The sequence below is a fragment of the Phoca vitulina genome, unplaced genomic scaffold (assembly GCF_004348235.1).
Source record: "Phoca vitulina isolate PV1807 unplaced genomic scaffold, GSC_HSeal_1.0 scaffold4, whole genome shotgun sequence".
NCBI lineage: Eukaryota > Metazoa > Chordata > Mammalia > Carnivora > Phocidae > Phoca > Phoca vitulina.
Genome location: NW_022589707.1, coordinates 54,515,676 through 54,529,894, shown reverse-complemented (window position 1 = coordinate 54,529,894; position 14,219 = coordinate 54,515,676). Strand labels below are relative to the sequence as shown.

General features: G+C 34.6%; 1 protein-coding gene across 1 annotated transcript in view; it reads right to left on the bottom strand.

The window, feature by feature from the left end:
- The window catches only part of VWDE (von Willebrand factor D and EGF domains), a 78,175-nt gene that overhangs the window by 14,767 nt on the left and 49,189 nt on the right, over positions 1–14,219 (bottom strand). Inside the window, 9 exon segments of the mRNA XM_032401316.1 lie at positions 1,812–1,907; positions 2,674–2,769; positions 2,871–2,966; positions 5,549–5,644; positions 6,888–6,983; positions 7,556–7,651; positions 8,669–8,764; positions 8,846–8,941; positions 13,062–13,202. Coding sequence (XP_032257207.1) covers positions 1,812–1,907; positions 2,674–2,769; positions 2,871–2,966; positions 5,549–5,644; positions 6,888–6,983; positions 7,556–7,651; positions 8,669–8,764; positions 8,846–8,941; positions 13,062–13,202 — 909 coding nt within the window.

The window sequence follows — 14,219 nt, the reverse complement described above, 5'->3', positions numbered from 1 at the left end:
AAGACAAAAATCAAGTGAATTATCTATCTATCTATCTATCTAAATTATGTTATATTTAAAATTATGTTATATATATATTATGGAACTTACTATTTCATTCAAAATTATGTTTTGAAGGATGTGGAAAATGCTTTAAGTAATACTGAGTGAAAATAAGCATAATATAAAATTACATACAATACAGTTATTTTTCATGGGAGAGGTATCTACTTCCATAGCTCATAAGGAAAGCTTGTGAACTCAAGAATAATATTCACTTTGGTATAAGTGCAACATTAAGGGTTGTTGGGTATGGTTGGGCAGGTGTTGTAATGCACAAAGCTCCACAGTAAGGAAGAACTTTTCACATCACAGACATCATAGATTTGAATATTTGTTACAATGACTTTCCAGCAGATGGCAATAAGACATCTTGTTAAAAAAACGTCAATATTTAGAATTTCTGGACAGTTGGAAATAAAGCATTTTGAGGAAGGGGACTTTGAAAACTTCACATAGAAGTGCTGCAAGGTGCACAATTAGAGAGCATATTGTGATGCTGCAGAGTACTTCAACCCACACTCACTGGGGCACCTTCCCACACTAATGTGCTTTTAACATCTCTTCATTCTCTCTCGTGTCCACCTAGACCTCTCTCTAGAATAAGAAGCCCAAACTGAGGGTGATAGCTCTTTCTTCTAGCAGTTTATCACATCTAACTTCCAATAAGAATTATTGATTTTTGAGCAGATATTTCTTAAGCAGTCAGTAGCACTCAGTGAATTCTTTGATAATATTTTCTTAGGATGAAAAATGTATATATTATAATAACAGTTACTAATAAAGTCAAAGAGTCATGGGAGTTATATGCAGAATCTCTGGTACATGGAAACAAATGTGGTTCATAAAACATCAAAAAACAGGGCAGGGATTTCTAATAAAAATGCATGATCATTTTGCAACGGTATGTTTTCAGTTTACAAAGCACTTGGATTACCAGTTTTGAAATGATGTAACTACTGATCATTTGTAAATATTTTGGGGGGATTTCTAGTTTTTCCCATTGAGTTAATCTTTGTTACCATTTTAACATGTTATTTCAAGTTTTCATAAATTTCAAAATTACATACAATTTGATTTTTCTGAATACCCTGAGACCTCATCTATGTAATATGTATGACTAAAACTAAGGGAAATGTATTAACACATTAAAGTCATAATAGGAATTAGTTCTAGGTGGTGGAATCTGGGACAATTTAGTTTTTAAAACTTTTTAATATAGTTTATGATTTTCATGATTGATACATATTTTTCTCTTAATATGAAAAAAATATTGAAAGTGTGTATTAAAAACCTTCTTCAGCACACCTGAGAGAACTTCAAAAGCAACACACAGATCATAATTAGGAGTTAACTGTGTCACATAACATTTTAACATATTTTGCCATATTTTCTTTTTTTTTTTTTTTAAAGATTTTATTTATTTATTTGAGAGAGAGAGTGAGAGAGAGCATGAGAGGGGAGAGGGTCAGAGGGAGAAGCAGACTCCCCACTGAGCAGGGAGCCCGATGTGGGACTCAATCCCGGGACTCCAGGATCACGACCTGAGCTGAAGGCAGTTGCTTAACCAACTGAGCCACCCAGGCGCCCATATTTTCTTCTTTTAAATGGGTATAACAATAAGATTTCTTTTATTTCTAAAGCCTTTTTTTGAATGGGTCGGCATGCTGGGATTTGTTTTTTTTCTATGATTTCTTCTCACACTATACTTTGTTTGATGATTGTAACAGATTCAGGTTCAGAATACAGAGTAACAAATTTTGTAGGCTTACGTATTTGACACTGCACTCCTTCCCATGTGGTAGGACAACGGCATATACTGGGAGCAATGCATTCACCACCGTTTTTACATTTCTGAAAGCAGATAGCTGCAAACAGAAATATAAACAAGTTAAAAATTTAATTTGCTAGTCAAATACTCATGAATAAACCACAAAAAATTTCACGAAAGAAAAAAAAAGAGAACCAGTTAAAAGTTAATGATTTAAAGGAGCTTTTCCCTTAACATTTTATCAAGAACATTTTTCAGTGTCACTACTGGTTCTTGAATAAGGCGATTTTAATGGTTATATAACATTCCACTGATCGAATGCATTGGGATTTAACTTTCCCTCAATTGTTGGACATTTACGTTGCTTATTTTTTCACTTTGACCAATACATTATAATAGCTGGTACTTTTAAATGATAATTTATAAAAAGGAAAAAAAAATTAAACATTTGAATGAGGAGAGCTGCTATCACCTCAAAACCTAGCCAGACTTGAAAGCAGTGGTACCCCACCTTAGAAGGTTCTGAATTGGTTGGTCTGAGATGGGGTCAAGGAATCAGTAATTATTTACACCTTCTCCTGCCCTCTACTTAAGACAAGGAGACAGGACTTAAAGACTTGTCATTTATCCTGGCAATTCTAGTGGACAGACTGGAAATTCATAACATCCTCTTTCCCCGCTAACCTGAAAGAATGAATTTAGAGCCCTTGGCATTTTACTCTTTCAAAAAGGGATCCCCTAACATAGGAACAAAGAAGCAAAAACAAAGACAAAACACAACAAAAACAAGGAAAATGCTCTTTGTAGTAAATTCTGCTTTATGTTCTCATGAGGCTTTAACATTTTAAGAGTGTTCCTCTTACCTGTATTGCATCGTTTCCCTCTCCAACCAGAAGGACAAGAGCAAACATTTGGTCGAATGCATTTTCCTCCATTCATGCACATGGGATCACAGATACCTTCAGGGAAAGGGATTAAACAGCCCTCAAATAGCAATACTTTTGCTATTTCATGTGTTTGCGTTACCTGTGCTTGGCGAATACATTCAGTGGTGTCTTACTTTTTTGGCATCTCCTACCAGTGTATCCTTCATGACAGGTGCACACATTATTTCTCATGCAGCGGCCACCATTCTTACAGGGAGGGTGACAGATAGCTAAAAGAACACATGGCAGCAATCTGTGAATATTACATCTCCAATTATTATATATTACATATTGCCTCATGTGCTTGTTATCTATGAGGCCATAAGGCAGAGAAATGTGCTATTAAAATAAAAGATCACAACTGCAAGTCATTAAAACCATCCTTTCTAAATCATAAAATCCAATGCTCATAGCTCTAAGCAGCCAGTGGATTAGCACAATTTGAAATGTATTGATGAAGTGTTCATAACAAACAGCATCTTTGGTATTATAGTGCTTAAATTATGAACCTGATCTTGTATTTCACCGTTCTTGGAAGTGAAGAGTGAAATGATCGGGGCAGAACCAAGAAAATAAGTCAAACCCTGGCTCAAAATAAGAAATGCATCTATTCCTGTGGAAATTAGAAAAATCTCAACAATCTGTCACATGATTTTTGGAAAATAATTTTAAGTTGACTTTTGAATACCTACTGAGGTCATAAAGGCAGAGCTTTGTATGTCACTTATTTCTGTGAATGCTTAGTGAAAAGTCCTTTTAACAGTAATTCCTTGGCTTTGTTAGGACTATTTATTGGATAACCTTGACTATGTTGTACTAGTATCTTCTGTGTATATGATTCTGCTCCATGGAATTCAAAAGTTAATATTTATTATCTTTTATGAGAGGATTTTTATTGCTTCATGTTTCTTCCAGAAATGACAATTAAATGCCTTTATTTAAAAAAAAATGATAAGCAAACCTGCCTGGAAATTTTAAATCTTATTTTTTCCCTAAGTGATAATAAAGATCATGTTATTATTTCTTCTGCATCTTCTGCAGCATGTCTTAAAGACCACTGTACTGGGGCACCTGGGGGGCTCAGTCGGTCAAGTGCCTGACTCTTGATTTGAGTCATGATCTCTGGTCATGATCTCAAGGTCGTGAGATCAAGCCCTGCATTGTGCTCTGCACTGGGCATGGAGTCTGCTTAAGATTCTCTCTCTCCCTCTACTTCTGCCCTTCCCCCCCGCAAAAAAAAAAAAAAAAAAAAAACTAAAAAACCAATTATTAAATAAACTATTATAAACTATTATTTATGGTAGCTAGCCATGCACTTACAGTATTATGTCTCACTTGCTCCTTACGTCAACTGTCTAGTTCAAACCTGAAAGTCAGGAAGTCTGATCCTGGAGACTTTAAGTAAATTCCAAAATCCATGCTAGCTAGAAGTTTTAGAGGCTACCTAACTCCAAAACCTGCCAACATGACATATGTTCAACAGATAAATTTTAGTTTAATACTTAATAATTTAGAGATTTCCTCCTTTCCCGGTTATTTGGTTGGCATACAAATTTTGGAGAAGTTTTCTCACTGTATCTTGCATCTACTGCAAGGAGCATGAGAGTTATCAGCTTTTTAATTCACTCTTACATTCTCGGTCAAAACTACACCTACAGCTCATAAATACGGGTTTAGACATAGTTGCTTGGCTTCCAAGGTTTGCCTTAACTTAGTCTTTACTTCTTCCCATTTCACAAACTGGCTCCTTAAAGGAAATCTTAATTAGAAAAACTCATTTGCTATGCCTGTGTAGCTAGTACTTCAGCGACGGTTTCTTCTCTAGCTCAAGTGCAACCTAAGAATCCTAGCCAACCTCCAAATAAAAGAAATCACATCAAAGTATAACATGGCAAGGAAAGTATACGTTTTAGGAATTAAATTATGACAGGTTCTGACATGTTTCTACTAAAAATCTACTCTGCATTTTGCATAAACTCAAAGATATGAAGATGTAGAAAATACATTTTAAATTTCATTTATTGACATTCATTCATGCCTACACTGTCAGCCTCAGGACATGCTCATTATTCTGAAAAAAATTGTAGCATTACTATACCAGGGAAAATGTTAAAATAGCAGGCCACGAAGGGAGAAATGATGCGTCTTTCTGTGCCCATATCACCTTGCACAGTGCTGTGCATAGCTAGCTTTTCATAAATGTTTAATAAAACTAAAATTGAGGGCGCCTGGGTGGCTCAGTTGGTTAAGCGACTGCCTTCGGCTCAGGTCATGATCCTGGAGGCCCGGGATCGAGTCCCGCATCAGGCTCCCTGCTCAGCAGGGAGTCTGCTTCTCCCTCTGATCCTCCCCCCTCTCATGCTCTCTCTCTCTGTCTCATTCTCTCTCTCAAATAAATAAATAAAATCTTTAAAAAAAAAAAAAAAACTAAAATTGAAAGATCATAAGATAATAGTGGACCTTAGATTGGCCATTAATCAAACATTTTTGCTGCGAGGGCCGTAGAAATGACACCACTACACACAACAGACTGCAAGAGAACTTTGCTTATTTGGTTCATCCCTTGATCCTACAAAACTACGCAGACAAGTGCCAAGGTCAGGAGCCGAATATATGTTGAATAAACACAAATATTTTACATAATAACTCACATACATTTCCAAGATCTGGTCATTTGGTGACCACAATGGCAACATCACAAGAAATAGAGAAAAAAAAATAGCATCTTCCCCTTTGAGACTTGTCTTATGCTTACTCTGAGTTCTGTTTATGCCTTTCCCTTTTTATTTAGAAAGAAAGAAAGAATAATTACCATTCTGACACTGTGCACCAAAGAATCCATTTGGACAGAGGCAAGTGTTTGGCTTATTACAGGAACCACCATTGAGGCAAATGGGATCACACAAAGCTAATGAACGGCAGGGGAAAGAGAGACCATAAAAGTTTTATTATTTAAAAAATGAAAGATGCACTGAAGTACAAAATGGTGCATAATGAAATATTTTATTTTTACTGCAAGTAAAACCCATAACCCATAATTAATTTGACTTTGCCAAACATAAGAGGAATGAGATAACTGGATAATAGCTTTGAAAGTCTGTTCATTAAGTTTACAAATAATACCAAGCTAAGAATATGGAGCTTATGATTAGAATTCAGAATGCCCTCTGTAAGCTGAAAAAATGATGGGAAACTAGAAGACATTTCAACAGCACTAACTGGATGGTCTGTGATCTGCTCAAATACATGGGGCCATATGTGTACCTCTTTAAGTCTCCGTCCTCATTCAAATAGAAACACTGCACTCAAGTCCTAGCACGCTCAGGAGCATTCTCTGTTTTTGCTTCTTTACCTTTGTTCCACTTTGAGAGGTACCCGCAGTTCCATTTTGCAACCCAGACTTTACCCATCCTCCAAAGCCTACCTCAATACTATTTTCTTCCAAACTGTACTTGCCAGACTGAATTTCTGTCTTCTCTGCTTCTAAGAACTGTGTGTTAATTACATTACTTATTATAATCCAACTTGTATCATAGTCTTTTTGAATAACTGTATCCTGTGTCTCCTTCACTAATGTGCTATTTGAAGTCATGGGAAAAATCAAATTGATCTTTGTTTCCCCTTGCATCATGCTTCACACATAGTTGGCAAGCTGTAAGCATTAAGTTAAATTTATGTTGAGAAGTCATTAGATCACAATGGATTCGATTATACATAGATAACTGCAAACATGCTGGCAAAGAAGTAAGCCTGATATTGTGGTAAAGAAACAGAATAATGGGATGGTGTCCCTTAATTGCTTGAATGTTTCATGAAACAGAATGTCTGTGTTGTGATAAAAAACTTGAAAGAGATCTAGGAGATGTAACACCGATTTGTTTCTCTCCACTATAAAGCAAGGGGATGATGGAAATATAAAGGCAAAAAGAAAAAAAAAAAAAAGGACTGGTTGGGCCTGGATAGCAGTAAAGCTGAAATACTCTCTATTGTCTGATACAAGAAGAAAAAGAATCGAAAGACAGGGTTTTAATAAAACTTCATACCAATCTTGTCAGATTAGCTTTATGCTTTGGGGTGCTGGTCTTTAGGATATTGGTGCACCTTAAATTTGTTTTAACTGATTTATTCATTGAACGTATTTCTGATTTTACCTGTACCACAAGTAGGTCCATACCAGCCAGGCTTGCACTGGCAAATATCTGGTGTAAGACATTCACCTCCATTTTCACAGTGCCTGTTACAAACCACTAAGGTTGTAGACTAAAAATAAAAGCAAGGTAGATTAGGCTTGGAACTGGCCATATTATTGGCTATTACCTAGCTAGCTCGTAACTGCCAATCACATCCTCTAATGAATAAGATCAGAGAGAAAAATAAAAATAACTTATTCTTTGGCTTTAAATGGTCTCTGATTCTCACATTCAGCTATTTTTTGCTAACAGAGTTGGGGAAGGAAGAAAATCATTGAGCTGAATGGTAAATAAGAGTTGGCTATTCTAGAAAATTGTTAGTTACTAATGAAAATAATCATAGATATAAATTAAACAAGATAAACATATGCAAATCAACAAACTGGAATTCTTATTATCTCAAAGAAATGGTCACGGATAGGGTCAAGAAGAGAGTTGCTTCTAAGAACAAACTTCTTTATCTTAGTACTGGCACCCAGGGCTCCCGGTGGCATGCAGAATGAGAACTGTCAGAATAAATCATGAATGTATGTCCTTTAACTAGGCTTTGGGTTTATCTTAGTATTAAAGCCATCAACTATTCAAAGGAGCAGTTTCCTTACATTAGGCTGCAAGAGAGTTTTGCTTACTTGTTTCACACCTTGGTCCTATAAAACCATAAGGACAAGTGCAGAGATTTCCAGCCAAGCAGGTGCCACCATGTTGACAAGGTGGATGACAGTGTTCTGCAGACACAGATTATGTTATTAAGTCAGCTCTGAATTAGGAAAAGGTCAGTTTATATTTATGAATCACAGCCACAAGAAACTTTCTTGTAAGAACAATTTATAATAAACTCAGTTCTTTTACTATGAAATTTAGTTCTGTGGGATTGACTATATAAGTTTATATTCTAAAAACACCAACAAACCATCAGCATGTTTTGGTTTATAAAACTTTTGGTTAGCTGGATGGAAATACATCATCTTGGGGTTCTTCTGAGAAGTGAGACTTGGACTTACACATTCTTGCCCTAAAAATGGAATACTCCTGTATTTCCACAATTATTTTCATATGCTATCGATATTGAGTGTTTCTCTTAGTTCACTCTGGATTTACTTTAATTTGTTAATTTGTAACTTGCCTTGTCATGAAAGTATTTAGTGTGGCTCTTAGTTTATTGTAATTATTTGTACCATCTATCAAAGTATATTCTTTAAAATATTAAAAATAATGAATGTGTTCTTTTAAAATATTATCCATTCTTAAAATGCCATTTCATAAACTCTCCTCTTAAGATTTCAACCAAAATAATAAAATTATATGGCTATAGACATGTTTTGAAATTCACTTTTTAGGATTCTTTTTAGTACCTAATATCTTCTAATTATTTGGTATTCAGCACTTTCTTGGAGTCATGTTTGACAAGTCATTCAATAATCAGGTGTCCTTTGCTTGAAACTAAAATACATGTAGGGATATGGCACCTTATAACTAAACCTCAAAAATACTACTTCCGAAGACAATTTTACCAAGGACAAATAAGCTTTACTTTTTGGATGTCTAATTTTAGAAATTTAAGTTTTTAGAAGCTTCCAATAAATTATTTTTAATAAACATTAAAAAGTTTAGACTTCCCCACCAGCATTAATGAGTATATATTACTACAGACACAGTAAAACTGAATTATCTTTAAAAGAAAAGCTTTAAAGAAAATAGTGTTATTTTGCTTCTTTTATTTGATTTTTAATTTGAATTATCACCTTCATCACAGGTTGCTCCACCATGCCCTGGGGGACATTCACAAACGTTAGGTTTAATACATTTTCCATGGTTTTTGCAATCAGGATGACATACAGCTGTATAAAATAAAGTGCATGTTTTAGAAATGTCAATTATCAACTAAATTCTTTATGCAAACTAGCGAGTGCTATACCTACCAGTCCGGCAGTTAGAACCAATGTAGCCAGGTTTACATTTGCATATATTTGGGGCAACACATTCCCTGCTTTTTCCACATGGGTGTCTACAAATGGCTGCAGAAATCAAGGAAAAAAGGCTGAATTGTTGATACAATATATACATGTTGCCCATAGACTTACTTATAAGAAAAGTCATATTCTCTGAAATTGGAAAATTTTGAGGCTGCTTATTGAACACTAACCACTGCATTTATCTATAAAATTATTTTTTCCCCTTGTATTTGTTTTACTACTAGAATGACTGAGAAACATGACTAATACAGTCAGAAAGAAGTACCATATGTGGCAATTACTCCCAAAGCCTCATGTTGAAGGTGGCTGCTAGTCATAAATGGGATTACAGTCTTTTTTCAGAGGTCAATTAAGTTTCAGATGTTAATCAGATAAATGCTGATAAATGGCAGGAATAATCAGAATTTCAAAGAGCAAGATGCTAGGAACACATCATAAATTTATAGGTTCGTATTCCTTAAGCTTCTTTAACTACCTGATATATTCTATTAGGCATTTAACATTTTTCTGAGGTAACCGAAATGTGATTGTTTTGTTTTGTTTATTAATAATATGGAGTTTATATTACAAACATTTAAGCATTGAAAGTTGTTATTATTATCACTATTCCTATAAAAAAACAAAAACAAACAGAAAAAAGTACCTCTCAGTAATACTGAGAACAAAGAAATACACACCCCAATAGCTCTATTACTTAAGTTAATCTCAAATCAAAACACAAATAACACAAAACAAAGTAACAAAATACCAACAACAACACGAAATAGCTTCTGCAGTATCAAAGCCAAAAATTTGATTTGCATCAAAGAAAACAATACTGATAATTGTGAAAAGAAGTAAACGCTCCTTTCAAAATTAAAGTGATGCCCAACTTGTTTTATTCTCAAGAGCTGGAGGAATTACAGAAAACCTAGTTTATGAAAATAAGTGAATACACCAGAATTAGTAATTTAAAGTGCTAAATGCCCACTGTGAGCTGAAAAGAACCCAGACCACAATGTTATTCACATCCTTATTTTATCTCTTTAGTTGCTTAATACTAGGCAAGTCAGTTAGCCCTCTAAGGCTCTGCTTTCCTATCTGGATAATGAGAAAAATAACACTCAATATGTGGAGTCTTTATGGATTATATGACATAATTGATTAAGAGTGTTTCTATAGACCTTGGAACACAGTAGGCACTCAAAAACCTGTTTATAATATATTATATAGTTATGGTACTATTTGACATTATTTTTAAAAATAACTCAGGAACACCCATGTTAATTATTTTTGGAAGTATGAAGAGGATATACACAAATAATAAATAAATACAATGAATAGAAATTGGTGAACTAAATGGAGTAAACAGAAATTAATAAGTAGAAAAGCATCCTTTTTAATTACTTAAATGTGAACTAAATAGTTTTCTTTGCATCTTCTGAAGAGTTTTCATACTACCTCTGCAATTGATACCATCTCCATAATATCCAAACGGGCAGCGTCCACATCGGAAGTGACCATCTGTGGTTGGCACACAAGAAACACCAAGAAAACAAGGTGATTCAGCACAAGTTGATATTTTGGTCCATCCAGGCTTTTCTGGTAAAATAGTGATGGCTCTGGTAACTGATGAGACAAACCCATCCTTATACTGTGTGAAACCTTGGGCAGACCGGTTAATTTGAGAATTATGCCCTCCTGCCTCTGTTTGGATGGTGCGCTGTATAATATCTTTTACTTCACTATGGGAACTGTTTGGGTTAATGCTTAAAAAACTATGGTTGTTCATGGACACTCCCAATTCCTCCAGACTGAGATTTGTACTGATAGTATGATCCGCCTGTTCAAAACCTGATATCTGATGGGAAATAATGTTCTTTGAATTATTCATTTGAGTTGTAACTGATTTTAATGAGAAGTGCGAGATGTTGCTCGTTGTGTCCAAGAACTTTTTGATAGTAGCAGGACTGTGGGTAAAGTTTGCACCGGATGGTGAATGATTTGTTGATGGTGGCTGAAATTTTATATCTAAAGAACCAAAAAAGAAAAAGAAATGTCAGTCAATAACATTTATTAATATTCTGCTCTTTCCACAGTACTTAACATTAAGTAATTCATTCCTTCATCTAATGTCTATCACAGTTATACCATTATACTAGGAGCTGTGCAGTAGTAAGAAGTCATCATACAGTTCCTGCCTTCAAGGAATTTATAGTCTATTTAGATATACCCGGTGCACAGAATGTTAAACAGTGTAAAAGTTAAAGAACAATAACTAATAGTTTTATTAGGAGTTGGAAATAGCCAACAAACATTTATTGACCACTTCATACACTGAGGCTCAAAGCAAAGGAAATTGCTCGCATTTGTATTCCTGACATGTGAGCAATTCATAATAATAAACTGAAGCAAATTTTAAATTATACAAACATACTACGTATAATTTTAAACTAAGAATTTGAAATCTCAATGAGATAAACATTTTTTTGGCAAAATATAAATGATTAAATTGAAGAAGAGATAGAGGAGTTGATACAACAACTGCAATGAAAGAAACAAAAATGATCTAAAGTCACCTCCAGATATGATGCCAAGACAGATGATTTAATGGAAAAAAATTACCAAATTATCAAAGAAAGAATATTTTATAAAACTCTTGCAATACACAGAGATGAAAAGTTTTATAAACATTTGATCAAGTGGCATAATCCTATAGTCAATATCATTTATGAAAACACATAAGCATTTTAAATGAACTACTAGCAAATCAAATGCAGCAGTGTAGTTACAGACTACTGCAACAGGATGAAATAGACTTGTATCTCTACTAATCGAATTACATTACATAATTTCGTTATGATATTAATAAAGAAAGCAATATAAAATAATGTTAAAAGGTAATTTGATACGATTTTCTGTCGAAAACATTCTAAAAAAGTTAGCCTAACGAAAGATTAACAGAAATTATAGCAAGTAATAAATGATGCTGAAAAACCATTTGATAAAATTTAAAAACCACTTCTAATTTAAAACTAAAGAGAATTCTGAGAAAGCAACAAATGGAAGGAAAATCCCTTAACTGGATGAAGGGTTTCTAGCAGAAACCTACCCTGATGTCATACTTAATGGTGAAACATGAGAAGAATTTCCATTAAGACCATTAAGAAACAATTCCCTGACTACACACTTTGCACTGGAGGTCCCGGCCATTACAATGAGGACCCAAATTTGAAAGCTGGGACTGCAGTCAGACTGCTCAGGTTGAAATCTCCCTTCCTTTACAAACTCTATAAACCTGAAGAGAGTACCTAACCCATCTATGCCTCTGTACAGATGAGTAACATCTGTAAAATGTAAATAATAACAGTTACTGTCTATAGCTATTGAGAAGATTGAATGTGATAGTATATAAATAATATTTGTCTACAGTGCTGGTATATCATAAATACAGACTAAATCATAATTATTATTATAATAAGAAAGTAAATAAGAGTAAGAGACAGACTCACTATTGGCAAGAGGTATTATCTATTTATAAAACCAAGAAAGAGAATCAACTATAAAAATAGTGTAAATAAGAGTGTTTAATAAGGCAACTAGATACATGAAAAAATCAAAATCCAGATAGCTTTCCTATATTGCAGTAATCGACAAAGATACCTTGCAAAATAAGTAAGTGCAGTGGTAATCTTGCAAGATGAATAGCTAATATTACAAAAGGCAAAAGCATAAAGAAAGCTAATGTAAAATGTGTAAGGTCTTTGTGAAGACAATCAGAATATTAATTGAATAAATCAAGAGTTATAAAGACAGCACTGTAGAAAAGAAAATGCCTTACGAAATAATGAGCTTCTTGTAACTTTTAGGGTTTGAGTTGATGTTGAATGACCAGGGAGTTACAAAATATAACTTTGAAAGGGTCACTTCCAATCATAAGCTTCTCTGAAATCACCTTAAATATCATTTGTTCATTATACAACATGCATCATTTTTCTAGAATATAAGCCAAAGGAGTCAATGGATTAGCAAGAAAAAGAATAATTTGTAAACTGCATTGTGTTATCTTAGGTGATCTTTCTGAAAAGAAAAATTCCTAAGGAACAAATATGTTGGTCTTCTGGAAAATAAAAGGGAGGTAAATTAAATTTTATCCTTAAATTTTAGCAAGACCATTACTTACTAGAAGCATTTCCATTTGTTGACTTAACACGCCTCTCTCTCTGTACGGCATTTTTACCATTCTCTTCCTTAGTTTCACTTTTATTAGAACTTGTAAGAACCATAGTATGTGTAGTAGATTCATGTAAAAACTGTGTTTCAACTGTAATGTATGCATGAAAAACAGATTATACTATTATAAAACCAAAATACTGTGAATAAGAACATACAATAAAAATGTCACTTGGATTGAATTCTTCACAAATTTGATTACAGAGCTAGCTTAAGTGTCTCCTCTTCAGCAAATCCTTGGGTTATGGACTGACTTGTGTCCCATCAAATTTATTTATGTTAAAGCCCTAACTCTAAATGTGACTGTATTACCTTTAAGGAGGTAATTAAGGTTAAATGAAGTCATGAGTGGGGCCCTAATCCAATAGGACTGGTGTCCTTTTAAGAAGAGGAGGATGCACATGTGAGGACACAGTAAGAAGGGGGCCATCTGTCAGCCGCGAAGAGAAGCCAGAAACCAACCCTGCTGGCACCTTGATCTTGGATTTCCAGCCTCCAGAACTCTGAGGAAACAAATTTCTGTTTTTTAGGTCACCCTACCTGTGTTATTCTGGTATGGCAGCCCGATGTGACTAACAGATGTTCCTATAGTCTCATACCCACCCAACCAATTTCATCCATCTGTGTTCTCCCACAGAGTTTGGTCCTTGACACTGACTCATGTGTCTTTCCTCTTCTAGTTAGCAACCTCAAGAATAAGAACTGTGCTGTATTGACTTTTATGGTCAGTGACTCTGGTGCCTGCCATAAATAAGTATACAATACCAACAAGAAAAAAAATATTTTGTATTAACAAGCATCTTCCTAAATACACAGATACCTCTGACAGAGTTAAGAAACTTATTAATCACTCATGTGTAATGGGACTTGGTTCAACTTGCTTTCCTCTTAAGTTCCACTTGATACAGGTTTTATTCAGGGACTGAGTCTCCGTTTGCAAAAGGCTGATCTTAGATCACTTTAGTGCACGGAGTGAAGGGTGTGATACTGTTGAGTATTTGGGATGGGGTATTGAGGGGGAAATGTGAGTGGCTGAGATAATAGGGAATTCCCCTTACCAACCTGCCCTATGCTCCTCAAATCTATTACCTCTAGTGCTAGACTGGCC